We start from the raw sequence: 22,798 nt of genomic DNA, 5'->3' as shown, positions 1-22,798 counted from the left end.
GGGGAGCTGTGGAGAGTCTGGCTATGCGAGACTAAGTGAGTTGCTCAGCGACACTTCGGTACGTATTACTAGGCGGGCGGGGAGGTGAACCATGTGACCTTCTGATTACCAGGCGACTTCTATAGTCCCTGAAGCTACAACCATCTAAACATCAACCAATCAATTCATCTGTCTGTCTGTCTGTCTGTCTGTCTGTCTGTCTGTCTGTCTGTCAAGCTCTGGCACCTAGATATGACGACCAGGCATGTAGACATAACATGGTAATTTGTTCTCATGTTTTTGTTACTTGGGCTTGTTTGACCAAAATGTTAAAATGTTAATTAGATAGAATGTTATTTTGAGAAATCACAGGTTCACTGTATACCTGGTATCCTCAATGTACAGATTATTATAGTATATTGTTTAGACTGATGGTTTACCTGTGATCCCAGTTTACTGAGACACTACACTGTCTCTCTGTATTCTATGATCCTATAGTTTACTGAGACACTACACTGTCTCTGTATTCTATGATCCTATAGTTTACTGAGACACTACACTGTCTCTCTGTATTCTATGATCCTATAGTTTACTGAGACACTACACTCTCTCTCTGTATTCTATGATCCTATAGTTTACTGAGACACTACACTGTCTCTCTGTATTCTATGATCCTATAGTTTACTGAGACACCAAACTGTCTCTGTATTCTATGATCCTATAGTTTACTGAGACACTACACTGTCTCTGTATTCTATGATCCTATAGTTTACTGAGACACTACACTGTCTCTGTATTCTATGATCCTATAGTTTACTGAGACACTACACTGTCTCTGTATTCTATGATCCTATAGTTTACTGAGATACTACACTGTCTCTCTGTATTCTATGATCCTATAGTTTACTGAGACACACTGTCTCTGTATTCTATGATCCTATAGTTTACTGAGACACTACACTGTCTCTCTGTATTCTATGATCCTATAGTTTACTGAGACACTACACTGTCTCTGTATTCTATGATCCTATAGTTTACTGAGACATTACACTGTCTCTCTGTATTCTATGATCCTATAGTTTACTGAGACACTACACTGTCTCTCTGTATTCTATGATCCTATAGTTTACTGAGACACTACACTGTCTCTCTGTATTCTATGATCCTATAGTTTACTGAGACACTACACTGTCTCTGTATTCTATGATCCTATAGTTTACTGAGACACTACACTGTCTCTGTATTCTATGATCCTATAGTTTACTGAGACACTACACTGTCTCTCTGTATTCTATGATCCTATAGTTTACTGAGACACTACACTGTCTCTGTATTCTATGATCCTATAGTTTACTGAGACACTACACTGTCTCTCTGTATTCTATGTATTGTGTTTACCTTGTTTATTGTAAATCACTCTGGATTAAGAGTGTCTGCTAAATGCTTACATTGTATTTCATGTATCTTCCAGCTTACCAGATGATCCGCTTGGTGAACGGTACAGATGGGTGCTCCGGCAGGGTGGAGGTGTACCACCAGGGTCAGTGGGGGTCAGTGTGTGATGACCTCTGGGGGATGGACGAGGCCCAGGTAGGGATGGAACTATTAATTAACTCATTAACCGCCAGATTAAAACATTGTCTATAGCCGACCTTGCTAGCGATTCCGAACGTTTTCACAAACCTTTTGAAAAATCATAGAATATTATTCTTCACGATACGTCAAAACACGACATTGGAAGTCAATGTAAATTGATATTTCTCTCACTATAATCGTGTCATCATCACCATAATGGTTCCACCTCTATGCCCAGGTGGTGTGCAGGGAGGCGGGCTGTGGCGCAGCCGTCTCTGCATTCGGACATGCTCACTACGGCTCCTCCAGCGGTCCCATCTGGCTGGACAACGTCCAGTGCAACGGAGGCGAGTCTTCACTGTCACAGTGTTCAGTGGCTCCGTTAGAACACCATAACTGTGGGCACCACGAGGACGTAGGGGTCATGTGTGAGCCGGGTAAGGATACGGACATTCATCTAAATGACCACTTCACCAGCGATCTTGGACGCCATCTTGAAAATGACGCCTTTCCAGGAGGTAATTCTTCCTAGATTTTAGTATGTTATTTAGCATGCCAAATATTAACAGAATCCATTGAAAACCCTTTTATATCAATTTATTTGGGGTTAATAGATTTTTTTCTTCATATATTGACCCGTCTATTGGTACATATACTGTACTTGCTGGTCTATATGCTATGTGACCACAGTGAGGATGCAGGGGTGATGAATCAGGGTAAGGTGGACTCCAACTTTGACAAAAATGTGCTGATTTTGAAGTTTAAGGGCAAGAGAGAGACATTCAACCCTCCACCCCCTCCCCCCCAGAAAAGAAATTAAGCAAATGATGTTGATATAGTGTATTTACCTGTGTTTTCTGTCTTTGTGTCCTGTATAGGAGGGCGTGACTATGACTGGGGAGTGCTGGAGAGCTGGAGAGAACCAACAACAGCAACAACAACAGCAGCAGCAACATCAACAACATCAACAACAACATCAACAACATCAACAACAACAACAACAACAGACAGTCCAACACCAAACAGTGAGTGAGGAAGACTGTTTTCATTCACATTCTTTCAGAAGAACCTGTCTTCTCGTCTTTGCCTCCATTTTGCCTCCAACTCAGCCCCATGATCCAGAGCGTTAGTGAGTTCTCTCTAACGCTCTGCCAGGCGCTCGGCTCTGCTTATAGACAAAGAATACCACTGTCCTGCGAGGGCTCCAAGTGTAGTCAAAATAAACAAAACCACTTCGCTTCTCACCGAAACAAAGGCTGTTTTGTGTTGTTGAAAGTCTATTCTCCAGGGTGGGAGGCCTCTCAGCACCCCACCTACTCTGTAGAATACACTTTTTGGGCAGAAAATAAAATACGTCCGCCAGATGGAAATCACTTTATTTACTCCACTGCGCCCTCTACAGATCTGGTCAATGGTCATTTATATTGACCAGATCTGTAGAGGGCGCAGTGGAGTAAAAACAATAATGTCCAACTCACACTATAAGTGGCTTATTTCCAGTTCCAGTTACAAAAGATAAGAAAGAGGAGAATACGAAGAGAGATCCAAAAAGAACAAGTGGTGGGGAAGCGACTGGTCCCGTAGAACCCAGCTCCTCCCCTTATTTAAAACCACCACAACCTGAAAACAACCCAAATATCAAAACCTGCAAATAACCTCAGATACTAAAACAAACATCTCCAAACTAGACTGCTGAGACCTCCCACCCACAACTAAAAGATGTATTTCCACAGGTCAGTGTCGACTCAGAGAGACAGGAAAGGTGGCAGAAAGAGTAAGGGAGTGACATGCAAAGCAAATGGTCTGGCCTGGGAATTGAACCAGGGACTTCTCTGACCTGGCATTAGAGTCTATGATGTGGTACACACCCTGACCATTCAGCGATCTGGTCACCCTATACTAGCCTGGTAAACCCTCCCTCCGGAAATCTCATTTCCATTTCTCCAGTCTGGCATGATCGCCCATTCTGCAATATTGGCTGTGGGCTGGAGTTGGGCGGGAGTAATACCGTTGACTGACAACCCCTTCAGCCAATGATCGTTGTTCCCCTTCAGCCAATCAGCAGTTCATTTTTACCACCTCCAGACTAATGTGACGCAACGGGACTTTTGAGACGGCCATGCCCAAAATAGGTTGCCTTATTCGGATACATGCGTGTCACTGCCCGCCCCTGCCGGTTCTCTAAATTTTTATTTTTAAATAGGCTCTGTCATGATTAATTGACCACATATATGAAGTTAAACAACTAAATTCTATCCAAACGATATCTTAAAAGTAAATTCCGTGCCTCAAAAAATAAGTTTGAGAGCGTTTTAAAACCGAAAGTAACAATGGCATTCCATTTTTGTCGGCTGCACTCGGTCCCATTCGGGCTCACTCGAACTCGCCACCTGATTGGCCAACTTTCGCTGTCAATCACAGAACGATGAGCGACGACGCTGATAGGCTAGTTTTTTTGGTAATGCGCTAGAAACGCCCATACAAGCCTTCATGCCAGACTCACTCCTGAAATAAAATGGAAATGAAATTTCCGGAGGGAAGGTTTACCAGGCTAACCCTATACTGCAAGTATGTTGGGGGGGAAAAAAGAGAAAGAAAGAAAGTTAGAACTCACAGGGAGGGGGGGGAATTCTCTCCCACAAAGAGTTTAGTTTCAGCTTCACTCATAGTCTAGGACCTGGCTAAGATATGTATGCACTTAATTTAGGAGAGAATATCTCAACTGTTCTTGGCTAATATGACCCCAGGGAACAACTTAGGAACTTTGACTAATTCTCTATCCGGGACGAAATACCCGAAAATGACCACGCCCTTTTTAAAATGACCATAACCGGTGCACTATTTCCAACATGGTAAACCGTTGGAGCTACAGATTTACTGAGTTGCTCAAAATGTTCAGAATACTTATGTTTAGGGAAACATAGTAAAGTGTAACATTTCTAATTTGATATTTTATGACAGAACAGCCAGGGCTTACAGTCTGGATTACAGTCCAGGGGCATAGGGATATTTTTGTGCTAACCCTAACCCTAAAAGCACTACATTTGTCCCAGATGTAACCCAGGGCATGCTCTAATGATTTAGCAAGGGTGCCCGAGCCAGCGACCTTCAGGGCCATCATAGTGGCCAAATCCAATATGGCCGCCACCTGCCAAAGTCTATGGCTATAACGTTTGAACCACATGAGCTACGAATGCAAACTTGGTGTCTAAATCATGTTTTTTTGACAATTAGAAACATGTTTGAATGCTTATCTTTATGATTTAATCTATCTAGAGGACACTAATTTGAATATCACAAATATTTTATTGAAACAATAGAATGATTTAAGAGTAGAACTCATTCCTAATGATATACAGCTACAGCTAGTACAGTATGTGCAACAATGCTCAGCATAAAATATAATACTACATAGTATTACTATATACTGACCATCTTAATCCGGCCCGCCAAGTCCTCAAAGAAAAATTAAATGCCCCCCCCCCATCCATCAGCATTCCATCTGTATGTACTCAAATGTGTTATGTTTATAATGTAACAGTGAAACAGTCAACCTTGAGTCCATATTTATAACATAATGCAATGTGTTTGATCCAGCCTGATCTCCAGAGAATACCGTAACATTGCACGGAACGAGTGCACTTCATTCCGTGGATAGTCGCCTCGGAACTCCCAAATTGCGTGCATATGTACGGCGAGTCCCACGGTGGGCGTAACCAGTCGCAACACGGAAAAACCCGGAAGCAGAGCAGTCCGCACAATAAAATTTACGATTCTGTGCCTATCGGTACATAACTCAAACGGCGCTGAGTAGGCACAGGCGAATGTCACACCGTTCAGGACGGCAACTCGGTCGCCTTAGCTCCCTCGGTGGTCCTTCACGGGGTGACAATTCGCCTGTGACTGCGCGCCTCCGAAATGGTTTTGTCACAAAGGCAGCGCCGTACCATATGCACGCAATTCGGGAGTTCCGAGGCGGCTATCCACGGAATGAAGTGCACTCGTTCCGTGCAATGTTACGGTAATCTCTGGAGATCGGGTTGGTTTGATCAGTGACCTAGGGACAGGTGCATATCAGACAAGATAAGATACTGTCTACATTTATAGGCTCATTTAAAAGTTGATACGGCATTGACGTGGATTGTTTTATGCAAGTAATCTTTTTATTGTAAGGCCAGAGTACACCAGAGTGATACAGTACAGCTATAAAAAAACAAAAAACAGAACATTATTGTTGTGAAGACAAGTACCTTATTGTAGTAAGGTAGGCTACTGTCTACCAAATGCATGCAGTTTTAACATAATTCAGCACCATGTGTTTCACGTTTCAAATCAATTGTACAATGTGTGGCACTTCACTCACTTTATCGAAGTCAGTATGAACCCCTGGAAATAAATCTTGCCCACCCCTGGACTAGTATGATATCATACTAGTCAAAGGTGTGTAGAATTGTTTACAATATGTTTATATCACATTATGGTCTTGGTGTTACAACAGCAACAACTTTACTGGCACCTGCAAGATCCAGTAAGGTTCACACGTCTTAGTAATGGAGGAAGAAGAGAAGCTGGTCTGAAGCAGTTTTTACATGCTGAGTGTGTTTGTGTGTGTGTGTGTGTGTGTGTGTGTGTGTGTGTGTGTGTGTGTGTGTGTGTGTGTGTGTGTGTGTGTGTGTGTGTGCGTGTGCGTGTGTGTGTGTGTGGTGCAGTACTGTATGTATCAGTTATTGCAGATTGTTCTGTTGTTGTAGTAACACCAACACAAATTCCTAGCAACCATTTGTTGTTTAGCAATTAACTTTACTGATTCTAATTTAAACATATTGTTCAAATTCCATACACCTTTGACTATTATGATAGTGTTCAATGCATGCTGAGCATTGATGTGCATAGTGTACTGGCTGTTGCTGTATACTTTGGGTTATATACAGTAGTCATATTATATTGTTTCAATAAAATTACATTGTTTTCTCCAGTTTGATCTTAATTTGATCTCATTCCTACAACTACTGTACACTCAATCTGCATGAAACTTTATGTTACATAACATGTTTGGTATAGTGGCCATATTTGTAATAAGCAAGTCAGAGTGATCTAGATGGATTCAATCATAAATATGAGCATTCCAATGTGTTTCTAATGTTCAAAAAGCAAAAAGTAGACACCAAGTTTTCCAAAAATGACAATGATTAACTCTATAACTGCCAAAGACGTTTATAAACGTCTTTGAGAAATTAGCTGTTGCCTGCCAAAGACGTTTAAAAACGTCATGAAAAAAAAAAAATTCTAAAAAGATTCTCTAATTATTTAGTATTGACACCTTTTCGATATTCCAAACGAATAAGGAGATAACAATTTCCAAAGATTTGCTGCTCCATCCACTTCAATGTTAAAATTGAAACGGACAAACAATTCACAATGTTTTTTGGTTTGAAACTACTGGTTTTGAGCTATTTTCAAACATCAAACAACACATGACAACAAGGTCAAATTGACCTCGTTGACATTTGTGAAACCACACCTGAATCTCATCTGTGATTAGAAATTTTCTGGGGATCAATCATACTTGAGAAAAATATTTTGTGGCTATGCGAAAAGGTACCAAAATCGGTCAAAACCCTGGCAGCTACAGACTGTTCTGAAAAAACTCTGGCAGGGTAAGAGTTAAGGTAAGTAAAACAAATTCTCAAAACTAATATTTATTTGAAATATGTAAAATAGAGGTCCAGCCACACCCAGTCATAAAGATAAGCATTCCTACATGTTTCTAATTGTCAAAAAACATGATTTAGACACCAAGTTTGCATTTATAGCTCATCTGGTTCAAAAGTTATAGACAAAACTGTTTTTTAGCTGTTCTGTCATAACATTTCAAATTAGAAATATTTCACTTTTCTATGTTTCCCTAAACATAAGTATTCTGGACACCTCAGTAAATCTGTAGCTCCAACGGTTTAGCAGATAGAGCCATGTTGGAAGTAATGCACCGGTTATGGTCATTTTTAAAAGGGCGTGGTCATTTTCGGGTATTTCGTCCCGGATAGAGAATTATTCAAAGTTCCTAAGTTGTTCCCTGGGGTCATATTAGCCAAGAACAGTTGAGATATTCTCTCCTAAATGAAGTGCATACATATCTTAGCCAGGTCCTCTACTATCAGCAGAAGGCTGCTCAGAAGCTTATCATGAGTAGGGTGGGGGGGGGGGTAGTTAGGGGTTAAGTGAGTTGTAGTCTCACGTAGCGTAGACTGGAGGAGCCAGCCCTATCCAAGGTCTTAAAGGGCGGATCCAAAGCCTTGCGCTCTGTACCAGCGCCGCTTCCTATTGCTTCACCAATCTATGTCCCCCCCCCCCCCGGCCTGTGCAAGGAACACGCTGACATCACCAAATTTAGAGCGACGCCCCTCTGAACTCTGATTGGTTAGGAGATAACAAGGTTTAGACCACCGTTCCTGCAAGGTTGCCCCAGGCTTTTTTTCTTTTGAAACAAAAAAAAAAGGCATGGGTTTCCGAGGCTACACGTAGCCAGACTCTCCACAGCTCCGCCTGAGGACAGTCTGGTGACATGTCCAGAACTGGGGTAATTTGTTCTCATGTTTTGGTTATTGGATAGAATGTTATTTAGAAAGATCAGGTTCATTGTATACCTGGTATCCTATAGTTTCAATGTACAGATTAGTATAGAATATTGTTTATGTAACGCCCGGGACCCGGGTCTCCTGCGTGGAACATCTTGACCACTAAGTCAAAGGGAATTCCCTATCGCTCGGGGAGATATTAGACTTTCAGGCCATCAGGCGGAGGTTGTGAATCACTCTGTTACATTTAGACTGATGGTTTACCTGTGATCCTATACTGTCTCTCTGTATTCTATGATCCTATAGTTTACTGAGACACTACACTGTCTCTGTATTCTATGATCCTATAGTTTACTGAGACACTACACTGTCTCTGTATTCTATGATCAATAGTTTACTGAGACACTACACTGTCTCTGTATTCTATGATCCTAGAGTTTACTGAGACACTACACTGTCTCTGTATTCTATGATCCTATAGTTTACTGAGACACTACACTGTCTCTGTATTCTATGATCCTATAGTTTACTGAGACACTACACTGTCTCTGTATTCTATGATCCTATAGTTTACTGAGACACTACACTGTCTCTCTGTATTCTATGATCCTATAGTTTACTGAGACACTACACTGTCTCTCTGTATTCTATGATCCTATAGTTTACTGAGACACTACACTGTCTCTCTGTATTCTATGATCCTAGAGTTTACTGAGACACTACACTGTCTCTGTATTCTATGATCCTATAGTTTACTGAGACACTACACTGTCTCTGTATTCTATGATCCTATAGTTTACTGAGACACTACACTGTCTCTGTATTCTATGATCCTATAGTTTACTGAGACACTACACTGTCTCTCTGTATTCTATGATCCTATAGTTTACTGAGACAATACACTGTCTCTGTATTCTATGATCATATAGTTTACTGAGACACTACACTGTCTCTGTATTCTATGATCCTATAGTTTACTGAGACACTACACTGTCTCTCTGTATTCTATGATCCTATAGTTTACTGAGACACTACACTGTCTCTGTATTCTATGATCCTATAGTTTACTGAGACACTACACTGTCTCTGTATTCTATGATCCTATAGTTTACTTAGACACTACACTGTCTCTCTGTATTCTATGATCCTATAGTTTACTGAGACACTACACTGTCTCTGTATTCTATGATCCTATAGTTTACTGAGACACTACACTGTCTCTCTGTATTCTATGATCCTATAGTTTACTGAGACACTACACTGTCTCTCTGTATTCTATGATCCTATAGTTTACTGAGACCCTACACTGTCTCTGTATTCTATGATGCTATAGTTTACTGAGACACTACACTGTCTCTCTGTATTCTATGATCCTATAGTTTACTGAGACACTACACTGTCTCTCTGTATTCTATGATCCTATAGTTTACTGAGACACTACACTGTCTCTGTATTCTATGATCCTATAGTTTACTGAGACACTACACTGTCTCTCTGTATTTTATGTATTGTGTTTACCTTGTTTACTGTAAGTCACTCTGGATAAAGAGCATCTGATAAATGACTACATTGTATTTCATGTATATTCCAGGTCACCAAATGATCCGCTTGGTGAACGGTACAGATGGGTGCTCCGGCAGGGTGGAGGTGTACCACCAGGGTCAGTGGGGGTCAGTGTGTGATGACCTCTGGGGGATGGACGAGGTCCAGGTAGGGATGGGACTATTAATTAACTCATTAACCGGCAGATTAAAACATCGTCTATAGCCGACCTTGCTAGGGATTCCGAGTGTTTTCACTGACCTTTTAAAAAATCATAGAATATTATTCTTCACGAGGATCCATCCACCGATCGCTTTAAAAGACTTGGCCGAGTCTCGTAGAATATTAGGGGGGAAAGCGTACCGTCGCAATAATCTGTTCCATAGTTATTGTCAGTTGAATGTAGGTTGTTTTCCCCGAAAAGCAACAGAAAGCAGAGAAAAATGCATTTTTGTCTCTGCCAGGCCGTAAGGCATGGCGAGAGAGTATGTTTTGCACCCTGTCCGTCCGTCCGTCCGTCTGTCCGTCTGTCCGTCCGTCTGTGACCAACTAATCTCTGGCTCCGTTGGCTTGATCGCAGTGAAACTGTGCACACACACTCCCTGGATGGATGCCAATTCAGAACCTCTGCCCCAAATTTTTCACATGGGCCTGTTATAGCGCCACCAGGAGGCCGCTTTTTGCAAAACACATTTTTTTACAGTACTCCTATAGATTTTTTCCAAACATCACACGAATTGGTACAAAGTATCTCTAAAGTCATTAAACAAAACGGGTTTGAAAAAGGTTTGCAGGAGTGCTCCGTTTTGAACAAAATGCCTCAAATTATGAACACAGCTTGCAATTTCCGTGACATTTTGCACATTCTCACTAGGCAGAGGAAGAAATGCCACTTGAACATTTTCAAATCAGCCTCATGGTGGCGCTATAACAGGCCGATTCGTTTTTACCTATAACTGCACCGATCTGTGCACAACTTTGTATGCGCACTCCTTAGAGGCTAAGGAAAACCCTTTGCCCTGCATTTTTCACATCTGCCTTTTATAGCGCCACCAGGAGGCCAACTTATATAAAACACATTTTTGGATATTACTCCTTCAGATGTTATCCAAATTTCACGCAAATCGGTACACATGATCTCTATAGTCATGTGATCAAGACGGATCTGTTAGATCTTTCATATTCCATCCTCATTGGCTAAGATTGACATCTAAAGTTTGCAGGAGTGGCCCGTTTTGAACAAAATGTTGCAAATCATGAACGCAGCGTCCGATTGCGGTGAAACTTTGCACGCACATTCACACTATGTTGAGGAACAAATGCCACCCTTTCAACATTGCCCTATTATAGCGCCAGAGGCCGATTATTATAATTTTTTAAATATTACTCAAATGTTGTCCAAACATCACGCAAATCAGTACAAATGATCTCTTTGGTCAAGTGATCAAGACGGATCCGCCCGATCTGCCTGCTTTTTCACATTCCAGCCTGATTGGCGTATTCCGAACATTGCTGGACCACACTAACCTACCTGGCCTGGCGGAGACCTGTGCTCTGAGGAGCACTTTTTCTAGTTCCAAATAATGGGAGTGAATGTGGCTGTTTTTTTTGCGATCACGTGATCTCCTGCTTCACTGGGAGTCAAATGGTGACTCATAGGTTAGCGAAGAGCGCCATCTAGCGTAAAAATTGAAAACACACAACCGTTGGATTGACATAGGTCAAAACACGACATTGGAAGTCAATGAGTCAATGTAGTCGGGGGGGAATTATCTCCCACAAAGAGTTTAGTTTCAGCTTCACTCAGCAGAAGGCTGCTCAGAAGCTATTAGTTATAGGGGTTAAGTGAGTTGTAGTCTCACATAGCCAGACTCTCCACAATGTAAATTGATATTTATTTCACTACAATCGGGTCATCATCACCATAATGGTTCCACCTCTATGCCCAGGTGGTGTGCAGGGAGGCGGGCTGTGGCGCAGCTGTCTCTGCATTCGGAAATGCTCACTACGGCTCCTCCAGCGGTCCCATCTGGCTGGACAACGTCCAGTGCAACGGAGGCGAGTCTTCACTGTCACAGTGTTCAGTGGCTCCGTTAGAACACCATAACTGTGGGCACCACGAGGACGTAGGGGTCAAGTGTGAGCCGGGTAAGGATACGGACATTCATTTAAATGACCACTGTGCCAGTTTTGAACCGTATCTAAGTGGTCCTCAACAATGCTCGTTATAAGATGGCACCATTTATTTCTGTCTACTCACTCTGTGTCTCAGAGGACGGCTGTGGACAGTTTGTGTCATGTGCTGAGTTCATAGGGTTGAAGAGTTGAATAGATTTGAAAACAAATGGGGGGGGGGGGGTAGGGTTCCGCTTCTAATGCTGTGTTCACACTGACAGATACAAAATTAAAGGCTATTTACCTGTGTTTTCCATCTTTCCAGTTCCAACCCATTCAGGCGATCATAGTCCTGTGAGAACAGAGGTTCCAACAGAGCTTCCTGTGTCAACAACAACACAAACAACAACAACACCAATGACAACAACACCAATAACAACAACAACATCACCACCACCAACAACAACAACAACAACACCAACAACAACAACACCACCAACAACAACAACACCAACAACAACAACAACAACAACAACACCAACAACAACAACAACAACAACAACAACAACAACAACAACACCACCACCAACAACAACAACAACAACAACACCACCAATAACAACAACAACATCACCACCAACAACAACAACAACACCACCAACAACAACACCAACAACAACAACACCAACAACAACAACACCAACAGCAGCAGCGGACAGTCCAACACCAGGCAGTGAGTGAGGAAGACTGTTTTCATTCACATTATTTCAGAAGAACCTGTCTTCTCGTCTCTGCCTCCATTTTGCCTCCAACTCACTCTAAGTGGCTCATTTACAGTTCTATATCTGGCTCTCCATGTGTCTTTTTATGCCCATATATGGATATTTCTAATGCCTTTATTTCTATCGTTTACCTGCAGTGTTGTCTTTGACTCGCGCAGAGCTTCAGTTTGTAAAACATTCCTTAACGGTGAATCCAGAATCCAAAATTTAAGAAAGAACTTCATGAATGGAATTAATCAGAGACTCCACGTAACAGCAAAACAATGTAAAACATCTGTCCATATAGTCCAAAACACAGCTCATAATGCAGTCCGATGTCTGTTCTATCTCTTCATGTTCTATATTTTATTCTACGGTTATAGCGAGAAAAATAAACTTTTGAAACATGTGTTTACCTTGTTTACTGTAAGTCACTCTGGATAAGAGCGTCTGTTAAATGCCTATATTGTATTTCATGTATCTTCCAGCTCACCAGATGATCCGCTTGGTGAACGGTACAGATGGGTGCTCTGGCAGGGTGGAGGTGTTCCTCCAGGGTCAGTGGGGGTCAGTGTGTGATGACCGCTGGGGGATGGACGACGTCCAGGTAGGGATGGGACCATTATCCACTTTTACTATTAACTGCAATGTTAAATGTCACAATGAATGAATCCCCCCTCACAGTAGTATGGTGATTTCACGTTATATTGGACATAAAAGTGGGACAGCTATACTTTGTAATAATGATGTCATATCTGCAAAACTCTGTCAATATCCCAGAGTGATGTTGAATTGTCGCTACAACACTTCGTTACTCAGAATTGAACATACAGAAACTATATAAACAGAGGCAACATGATCATAACAATATTTCAGTCCACATCTATTCATGTGAGCACACACTACGAAATGCTACCAAATAAACCACCATCAGTGCTGCGTGCCGTGTCAGAGAAGGCTTGACTAGGGCGCAAATGAAATTAGGCTAGATCTGGGCCTGTAGAGCTGGATAGTAACTTGATACCCGGACACATTGTAGAAGTTAAGTTTATGCTGTAAAGGTTCTACTTGTAACTTTACTTGTGGAGGATAACCCTTCTTCAATCATCGTAATGTTGCCGCTGCTGTTTGTCAAGGTTTATCCAATCTAGTGTCCGTAGTCTTTAAATCCCAGACATGGTGATAAATGTACAAACTTGTGTGGCTGCAAGTGCCTACCACCAACACAGAGACAAATCCACAGGGGACTGTGTTGTTACGCCAAAACGAAAAGAGAGCTGCCTGAGCCAGAAGGCAAAGCTCTCGATATACCGAGCAATCTTCGTTCCTACTCTCACCTACATGGTCATGAAGTGTGGGTCATGACCGAAAGAATAAGATCGCGGATACAAGCGGCCCGAAATGAGTTTTCTCAGACGGGTGGCCGGCCTCTGCCTTAGAGATAGGGCGAGAAGTTCAGTCATCCGTGAGAGACTCGGAGTAGAGTCGCTGCTCCTTGACTTGGAAAGGAGCCAGCTTGGGTGGTTCAGGCATCTAGTACGGATGCCTCCCGAGCGCCTCCCTAGGGAGGTCCTCCCTGCACGTCCGACTGGGAAGAAACCCCGTGGCAGACCAAGGACCAGATGGGGGGGGAACACCTTGTGATCTAATGTTGCTCTGGAAAAAAGGGAAGTCTGGAAATCTCTCTTACCCCTGAGACCGATTCCGGATAAGCAGGTTGAAGATGGATGGATGGATATTCAAAAGAAATGTTGAGCTGAAAATACTATTTTGCAGCACAGTTTGTAGAGCCTTACAGACAGAAGTAGTAATAATATAATATAATATAAGTTTATAATAATCAGTACAGTTACAGAGCCTTGTAGACAGAGGTCCTGTAGCCTACATTGATGTTTAAACATTTACTATCAAAGAGATACACTTTTTATTGTGTGTATGTATTGTTTGGCAACTGCATTATTAAGTGTGTTTTGAAATGCAGCAACTGTTAAAAGACATTTTACGTGGACAATAAAATAAACCACTAATTTATAAATGCTCAGGTGATTTTTGTGGAATATATGTACACGTAATAACAGTGATAATGGTGAAACCGTGATTATTTCTCTCACTATAATCGTGTCATCAAAATCCATAATGGTTCCACCTCTATGCCCAGGTGGTGTGCAGGGAGGTGGGCTGTGGTGCAGCTGTCTATGCTGCCACGAAGGCTCACTACGGCTCCTCCAGCGGTCCCATCTGGCTGGACAACGTGGACTGCAACGGAGGCGAGTCTTCACTGTCACAGTGTTCAGTGGCTCCGTTAGAACACCATAACTGTGGGCACCACGAGGACGCAGGGGTCATCTGTGAGCCGGGTAAGGATACGGACATTCATTTAAATGACCACTTCACCATCTTCATATAACTCCGCGTCATCAGTGCCCATACCCTAGGTGGGGTTGGCGAAAGGACCTACTCTGTGTGGAGTTTGCATGTTCTCCCCGTGTCTCTTAGGGTAGTTAATACCCTCACAAAAACATGCAGTAATCCTTGTCGCTATACCGCCTACCCCATGATAGCCGGGGCGCCTGATGGAGGGGAAGGGAACTGGTTGGAATAACGTGTTCCTTCCACGCGCTACGTCCAACCGGGGAAACTCTCCCCTGTCAGGTGACAAGAAGGTCAGCTGGCTCTCATGCATTGAAGGAGGCATGAGCTCGGCTCTGGGCTCCCTAGGCTGTGGGGGGGCTGGTGTAGCGCCCAGGATCACTTAGAAAATTGGCACTGGGTGAAAAAAAAGGGTTACAAAAATCGTGGGATAAAATTTAAAAATAAAAAAAAAAGATAAGCATATTGAGTATTCACCTGTGTTCTCTTTCCATCTTTCTATCTTTCCAGCCCGTTCAGGTGATCATGGTCCTGTAACCATTCCAGCAGACAGTCCAACACCAAGCAGTGAGTGAGGAAGACTGTTTTCATTCACATTCTTTCAGAACAAAATGTCTTCTGCTTGTCAAGAAATCACTGTTCCAGGGTACTGCGTTTTGTTTAAATTGTATCTAACTTAAAACATTCATTCAAAACACGTTCATTTAGCGGCATCATAACATAAAGTGAATCACAGCACGGTGTTGCGTTTAGCGTTTGCGTATAGCGTAGCGGTCAGCAAAGTTGGACTTCCCCCGTTCACCCCCTCTCTATTTCATTCATAAAGCCCGCAGGAGAACAGCTGACTTTACTACTGACTGACTGACTGACATATAGCACCGACACCACCTGACCCCTTTGTGAATGATTCAATTCAAAACCATAACAACCCATTAAGTTGTCTATACCTGTCACCAACACTGGTGAGACACCACACTGTCTCTCTGTATTCTATGTATTGTGTTTACCTTGCTTACTGTAAGTCACTCTGGATAAAGAGTGTCTGATAAATACCTACATTGTAATCTATGTATATTCCAGATCACCAGATGATCCGCTTGGTGAACGGTACAGATGGGTGCTCTGGCAGGGTGGAGGTGTTCCACCGCGGCCATTGGGGGTCAGTGTGTGATGACCTCTGGGGGATGGACGAGGCCCAGGTAGGGATGGGACTATTAACCACTTCAGTGATTTTAAATGTCACCATTAATTAATCCTAGAGGCTCATTATGATCATGATCTGCAGGGCCGTGGTCTAGGGCGCCATCTAGAGGGGGTCGCCGAAAGGGGGGGGGGGGGGCGGGGGGGGGAGGGTGGTGTGGTATTCTGAATGATGAAACTTGCTCGATCAGTATTCGTTTGCAAGTCACATCATTGTCTGCATGATGGGTGAATTAACCTTGTGAGTCTGTCTGTCTGTCTGTCTGTCTGTCTGTCTGTCTGTCTGTCTGTCTGGCGTGATAGTGAAATGCAACCCACTTCTGGCAAGACGCGGAAAAGACGCGCTGTGATTCACCCCCCCCCCAAAACATGATTTACAGTCCTGTGCCTATCGGTACATACAGCCAGGGTTGCAATGCTCACAGGACACAGCCTTGCACGCCGTGCATGAACCTATTTGACCAGGAGCAGGAGCAGGCGCAGGCACACGCATAGATTTAAAACTACTTTAAATTCACACCTCAACAAAGTTTACAAAGGCTCCCGACTCACACCTAGCGAATTAACATAGGAATGAGCCTATAGATGCATATCAATTGTCCATTGTGTGACCCAGGGACCGGTTGCACCACCTCACACTAAGTTCAAACTTAGCCTTAAATGGCTTTTAAAAAAGCTACTTTTTTAAAAGCCATTTATAAAAAAGCTACTAAGATACTTTCCCCGCCAGGAAAGTATCTGTCATTTTTAGATTTCTTTGGCTATTCAAAAATAGCAGATCTACAAGCTCATAGCGCGGCACTCGGTGCCACGCTATGAGCTTGTAGATCTGCTATTTTTAGTTTTTTATGTGAAAATGTGTGCAAATCTTTAAATATATATATATTTTTTTTTAATATATATTCAAAGATTTGCACTAATTTTCTCGATTTTTCAAAAAATAGCAGATCTACAAGCTCATAGCGCGGCACTCGGTGCCGCGCTATGAGCTTGTATATCTGCTATTTTTGAATAGCCAAAGAAATCTAAAATGACGGAGATACTTTCCCGGATTGAATGTGTTTAAGCTAGAACTAGGCTAAGTTTGAACTTAGTGTGAGGTGGTGTAAAGCTGGCTCCAGACCAATCCAAATCGGCCCGACTTTGGGCCGATTTGGCTTCGGGAAGCGTCGGCCAGTCGGTTAGGGGTCCGTCGGGGGGTCCGTCGGGACCTTTTCGGCCGACCCAGAGCCGACCGAACATGTTCAGCTTTTTAGCCGACTGGCAGAGCAGTGGCAGTGACAACAAAGGGCTGTCGGTGTTGCCAGATTATGTGAGAGAAACAAGCGACCATGTCTATGAAAACCTACATTCACTGTTTCTCGTTGTTGCTCCCAGAGAGAGAGAGAGATTGATTGATTTGACCTACTTTCGCGCAGTTTTGGTGTGCAACACAACCCTCGTTTAAGTGAATTGCTTTCACCTGCTGCTGCTGTGTGGAGCGCAGTGGTGGAAAAAGTACTCAAATGTTTTACTTAAGTAAAAGTATCAATACTGCAATGTAGAAGTACTTGAGTAAAAGTACAAAAGTATTGGTATCAAAATGTACTTAAAGTACCAAAAGTAAAAGTACTCAAATGTTTGAAAATAGCAGATCTACAAGCTCACAACGCGTCGCTTCGCGACGTGTTGTGAGCTTGTAGATCGGCTATTTTCAAATAGCCTAGGTATAAAATAGAGCTAAAGTGGTTACTGTATGTTTTATAATGTAATAATTTATATCTGCAAAGTAACTAATAACTAAAGTTTTCAAATAATTGTAGTGGTGTAAAAGTAGAATATTTTCCTCAGAGATGTATGGAGTAGAAGTAAAAGTACTGAAAATTAGAAATACTCCAGTAAAGTAAAAAATCCTCAAAAGTGTACTTAAGTACAGTACTTGAGTAAATGTACTTAGTTACTTTACATCACTGGCGGAGTGTGCGCTACAGGGCATATCTCCGCCAAGCCAGGGTGACCTACCCAGGCTCATGAAATTCATATGCAGGCATAGTAGCCAATTAGAATGAAATCTGCAAAAACTGACTCATATACTGATACAGAACCATATATTGGCTATATATTATGGCTGTCGGGTGGAAATCTTGTATGTTCCTTTTTTATTATTATTTAAAAAACATTTAAAATCGTGAAAATAGCCATATTCAACATTTACTTGAGTAAAAGTACCTAAAGTATTGGTATAAAAATGTACTTAAAGTACCAAAAGTAAAAGTACAAAAATGTTTGAAAATAGCAGATCTACAAGCTCAGAACGCGTGCATCGCAACACGTTGTGAGCTTGTAGATCTGCTATTTTCAAATAGCTTATAGGTATAAAATAGGGCTAAAGTGGTTAATGTATGTTTCATAATGATTTATATCTGTAACTAACTAAACATTTCAAATAATTGTTGTGGAGTACAAGTATAGACAATTGGAAATACTCCAGTAAAGTAAAAGTACCTCAAAATTGTACTTAAGTACAGTACTTGAGTAAATGTACTAGTTACTTTACACCACTGCACGTCAGTGAAGAAAAAACGCTGGGAACATCCCTAAGTGGCTTTGCAGGGAAACAAGCCCAAAGTCGCTTATAATAAGCAGACCTGGCAACGCTGGCACGCTAAAAGTCAAATTAGCACATGAATGGCCAGTCGGCTGACAGACTTAAATGGCAACTTTTGCCAACCGAATACCAGTCTGTTGCAGTCTGGAGTAGTCTGCAATAGTCTGGACGAGTCTATTTGGTGCGGAGTTGCCTTAACTGGCCGCTGTAGTGTAGGTGTTAAGAGACGTGCGCGTCACGTCATTGAAATGCAGTGCGACCACGTTCCAATTCAGCATTGCAACACTGGGTATATAACTCGGACGGCGCTGAGTCGGCTCAAGCGAACTTTGCAACGTTCGGCACGGCAAATTCAGTGTAACGATAGTTCATGTAGACACGGAAGGCAGAATGTTTATATTCTTCATTCACACTCCCCAGACCCCCCCATTCGCTTACAGGCTTATACAGTTGTACTCCTTTAAGTCTGTACGTTCGACCTCTTGTCATTCTCATTCGCTACAAGCCAACTCACTCACGCCCTCATACCCACAGTGCAACTCGGGCGGTTCATTTAAGCAGCTCCTGCTCTCTGTTCATTCTACATGTTAACTGTCATTGCAGGTTGTTCAGCTGTAGGTTTTCAAATTCCCTCCACCTCCCCGGCCTCCTCCCTGTGGCATTTAGTTCATATTGTTTTAGGTTGATTCTGTGTATTGTACTGTGGTTCTAAGGATTATACTATGATGTTGTGTATTGTACTGTGGTTCTATGGATTGTACTATGATTCTGTGTATTGTACTGTGGTTATATGGATTGTACTATGATATGTGGTAGTTTAATTAGGCATTGAAGGTTCAATGTTTATGTAAAACTGTATTTATGCTATGCTCTGGGGGTTTTGTGATTGAAGATCTGTGACATATTTGCACAGGGAATCTTTAATATCACAAGAGCAGAGTCACACCGCCAAACTTGAATGCAATATCATTGCATATTTGGTAAATGGTTAATATGGTAATGGTTAATAAATGGTAAATGGATAATTAATGGTCTGGTTATTTCTGAGCTGAAGTGTCTAAATGAACTCGCTTTATAATCGCGTCATCAAAAATGAATAATGGTTCCACCTCTCTCTGCCCAGGTGGTGTGCAGGGAGGTGGGCTGTGGTGCAGCTGTCGATTACGGCAGACGGTTTTACCACGTCTCCGCCAGCGGTCCCATCTGGCTGGACGACGTCGACTGCAACGGAAACGAGTCTTCCCTGTCACAGTGTGAACTCCGTCCGTTAGGAATCCATAACTGTGGGCACCGCGAGGATGTAGGGGTCCTGTGTGAGCCGGGTAAGGATACAGACGTTCATTTAAATGATCACTAAAGGACTTTTGGACAGCAGTACGTGATCGCATTCAGAGAATTGTTGATTGATTGATCAAAGTATTCATATTGGGAGACCCCTTTGGACCCATTCCACATGTAGGAGGGACTTATATCATATAACTCCTCCTACATGTGGAATGTCTCAACGTCTAGAACAGGGGTCTTCAACGTTTTCAGGCCAAGGACCCCCTAGCTGAGAGAGAGACGAAGCAGGGACCCCCATATTGTATAAAATGTGTGTTTCAGATAAACTTTTGCTGCTCTTTTTTCCCTCTGCACCTATAACTCTTTGCCAAAAAATAGCAGATCTACAAGCTCACAACGCCTCACGAGGCGCTGTGAGCTTGTAGATCTGCTATTTTTGGCTAAAGTTCTCCTCAGAAAAGGGATGCTAGGGTTCAAGTGGTTCATGTAAAAAATTTTTATCATATCACAGGACACTTGGTAGGAGCGTTGTATACCTATACCTGGTGCACATATACAGTAACCTCGCGTCACCAGTCTTTCCACCGCGGAGGAAAGCCTGGTCTGCGTTACTAAAGACCCATATGATCCGGTCTAGGCCACGCCTACTGAAAAAAAATATGAAAAAAGAATCCTCTTTCCGGATTTGTCGCGATCCGGTTTTGCGGTGCCGCTTTGTTTTGGTTCCCCAATCCCTATTTAAATGGAATAGAATTTCCCCGTGGGATAATACGGATAATACAGACGCTAAATAGTCTCCGGAAAGTACATTCACATTTATATTTTAAGAATAAGCTAAACTACGCCGCATCAAGGATTTTATTAGGACGGACCTGTTTTGGGGTGAGTCTGGGGTGGGTCTTTCCGGACTGTCGCGATCCGGCCGGCTGATGACGCGAATGACGCGCCCGGTGACGTAGGGCTACTTCCGCTCCCGACCGGATCATATACCCGAAAAGGAATGCTGCCCAGGCTACATATACAGTAGTCTGTCATTACAAGCCAAGCCATTACCTGCCAAACACGAGTATAACCGTTGTTGAAAAATACACCCGTTTACCGCCAACAACGAGTATAACCATTGTTTTGTCTTTTTTTTTTCAATTTATCCACACAGAACCAGAGATATCACGATCCAAAGATTTCTAGCTCCATTCACTCCTTGGTTAACTTATTACTTTAAAATCCTGTATCTCGGCTCCTGTGTACTTTCTTTTTTACAATGTTATTTTGGGAAAAACATGCTATTTTCAACTGGCTGCAATTATGGAACGGATTACCGCAATCGGATAATTTTTTTCCACGATTCTACGAGACTCCTGTGTGTGTGTAATGAGGGGATCACCGTGAGGACGGTGATCACGGAAAATATTTTGTGACTACTTAAAAAATGGTTAAAAAAGGTTAAAACAATGCTGGCAGTGGGGGAAGTAAAAAAAAAAAAAAACCTCTGGCAGGGAATGTGTTAAAAGAAATGCTAGTCCAACTATGGCAGTCATAGATTGGTATAACTTACTTAATAGGACAGCATCATATGAATCCTTCTCTATGAAGGGTCTAATAGACCAGTTCCACCTGAAAGTGGTAAAGATGTATTCACTATATTAATGGCTTGGCTTGTAATGACAGACTACTGTACAGTATGTACACCAGATATACAGTATACTGCACAACGCTCCTACCAAGTGTCCTGTCATACGCTCAGCAGGCCGACTTCCAAAACTCTGTTTTAAGCTGACTATTTTACTTTTCTAATCACTTATGGCAGGGGTCTTCAACAGGGGGTCCGGGACCCCTAGGGGGTCCTCAGAGCTACTATAGGGGGTCCGCCAAATCTTTATTTGATAGGATTTCGTTTTTTTTCATTAACCACTTGAACCCTGTTAATTCCTTTTCAGAGGGGAACATTAGCCGAAAATAGCAGATCTACAAGCTCTCAACGCCTCGCAGCGCGAGACGTTGAGAGCTTGTAGATCTGCTATTTTCGGCAAAGAGGTGTAGAGGGGGAAAAAGAGCAGACTAAGTAAAAAAAAAAAAAACTTTAATCTGAAACACAATTTTATACAATATAGAGTAGGGGGTCCCTGCTTCATCTCTCTCTCAGCTAGGGGGTCCTTGGCCTGAAAACGTTGAAGACGGGACCGTACCTATGTTCCCCAGGTTCTATGTTCCCCAGGTTCTATGTTCCCCTCCCCCCCAAAAAAAGGTTCTATGTTCCCCGGGTTCTATGTTCCCCGCTCAACCAAAAAAGGGTTATATGTTCCCCACTCAACCAAAAAAGGTTCTAAAAAAGGTTCTATGTTCCCCACTCAACCAAAAAAAGGTTCTATGTTCCCCACTCAACCAAAAAAAGGTTCTATGTTCCCCGCTCACCCAAAAATGCAGGAAATGGTGAGACATTTAAAAAGGTTTAAATACATGTATTTATACCCATTAGTTATTTGTAATTTTTCAGTTTTTAAAGTGTCAAAATATCATGTTTTGAAAACTTCTTTGACATGACTCAAAATCTATTTGGGGGTGTCACGATACATTAATTTCACGGTACATATGATACAATACACGATATTGGGCTCACGATATCGATACGATATTATTATCATTTTTACTATCATCAACATTGGCCATCATCTTCAGTTTCAAAGTGCTTAATTTATAAAGCATATACAAAAAGTTACTAGAAAAAGTGCTCCTCGGAGCACAGGTCTCCGCCAGGTCAGGTACGTTATTGTGGCCTCCTGGTGGCGGTATAATAGGCCAATGTGAAAAGG

The 22,798-nt window shown here is 42.3% G+C and overlaps 1 protein-coding gene and 1 pseudogene across 2 annotated transcripts in view; one reads left to right on the top strand and one right to left on the bottom strand.

Moving 5' to 3' along the window:
- Positions 1-22,798, bottom strand: part of LOC308097960 (parvalbumin beta-like) — a 212,342-nt pseudogene that overhangs the window by 122,706 nt on the left and 66,838 nt on the right. The gene's annotated exons all lie outside the window — the stretch shown is intronic.
- LOC308099342 (scavenger receptor cysteine-rich domain-containing protein DMBT1-like) overlaps positions 1-22,798 on the top strand; it is a gene marked incomplete at both ends in the record, with an annotated part of 64,846 nt that overhangs the window by 24,982 nt on the left and 17,066 nt on the right. The window contains 9 exons of the mRNA XM_080448086.1: positions 1,451-1,569; positions 1,793-1,991; positions 9,721-9,839; positions 11,621-11,819; positions 13,036-13,154; positions 14,706-14,904; positions 15,428-15,484; positions 15,998-16,116; positions 19,828-20,026. Coding sequence (XP_080304212.1) covers positions 1,451-1,569; positions 1,793-1,991; positions 9,721-9,839; positions 11,621-11,819; positions 13,036-13,154; positions 14,706-14,904; positions 15,428-15,484; positions 15,998-16,116; positions 19,828-20,026 — 1,329 coding nt within the window. The remainder of the gene's footprint in view (positions 1-1,450; positions 1,570-1,792; positions 1,992-9,720; positions 9,840-11,620; positions 11,820-13,035; positions 13,155-14,705; positions 14,905-15,427; positions 15,485-15,997; positions 16,117-19,827; positions 20,027-22,798) is intronic.

The sequence above is a fragment of the Gymnoscopelus braueri genome (genome assembly GCF_963280865.1).
Source record: "Gymnoscopelus braueri genome assembly, chromosome: 13".
NCBI classification, from domain to species: domain Eukaryota; kingdom Metazoa; phylum Chordata; class Actinopteri; order Myctophiformes; family Myctophidae; genus Gymnoscopelus; species Gymnoscopelus braueri.
This window is presented reverse-complemented; position numbering and strand designations above follow the sequence as displayed.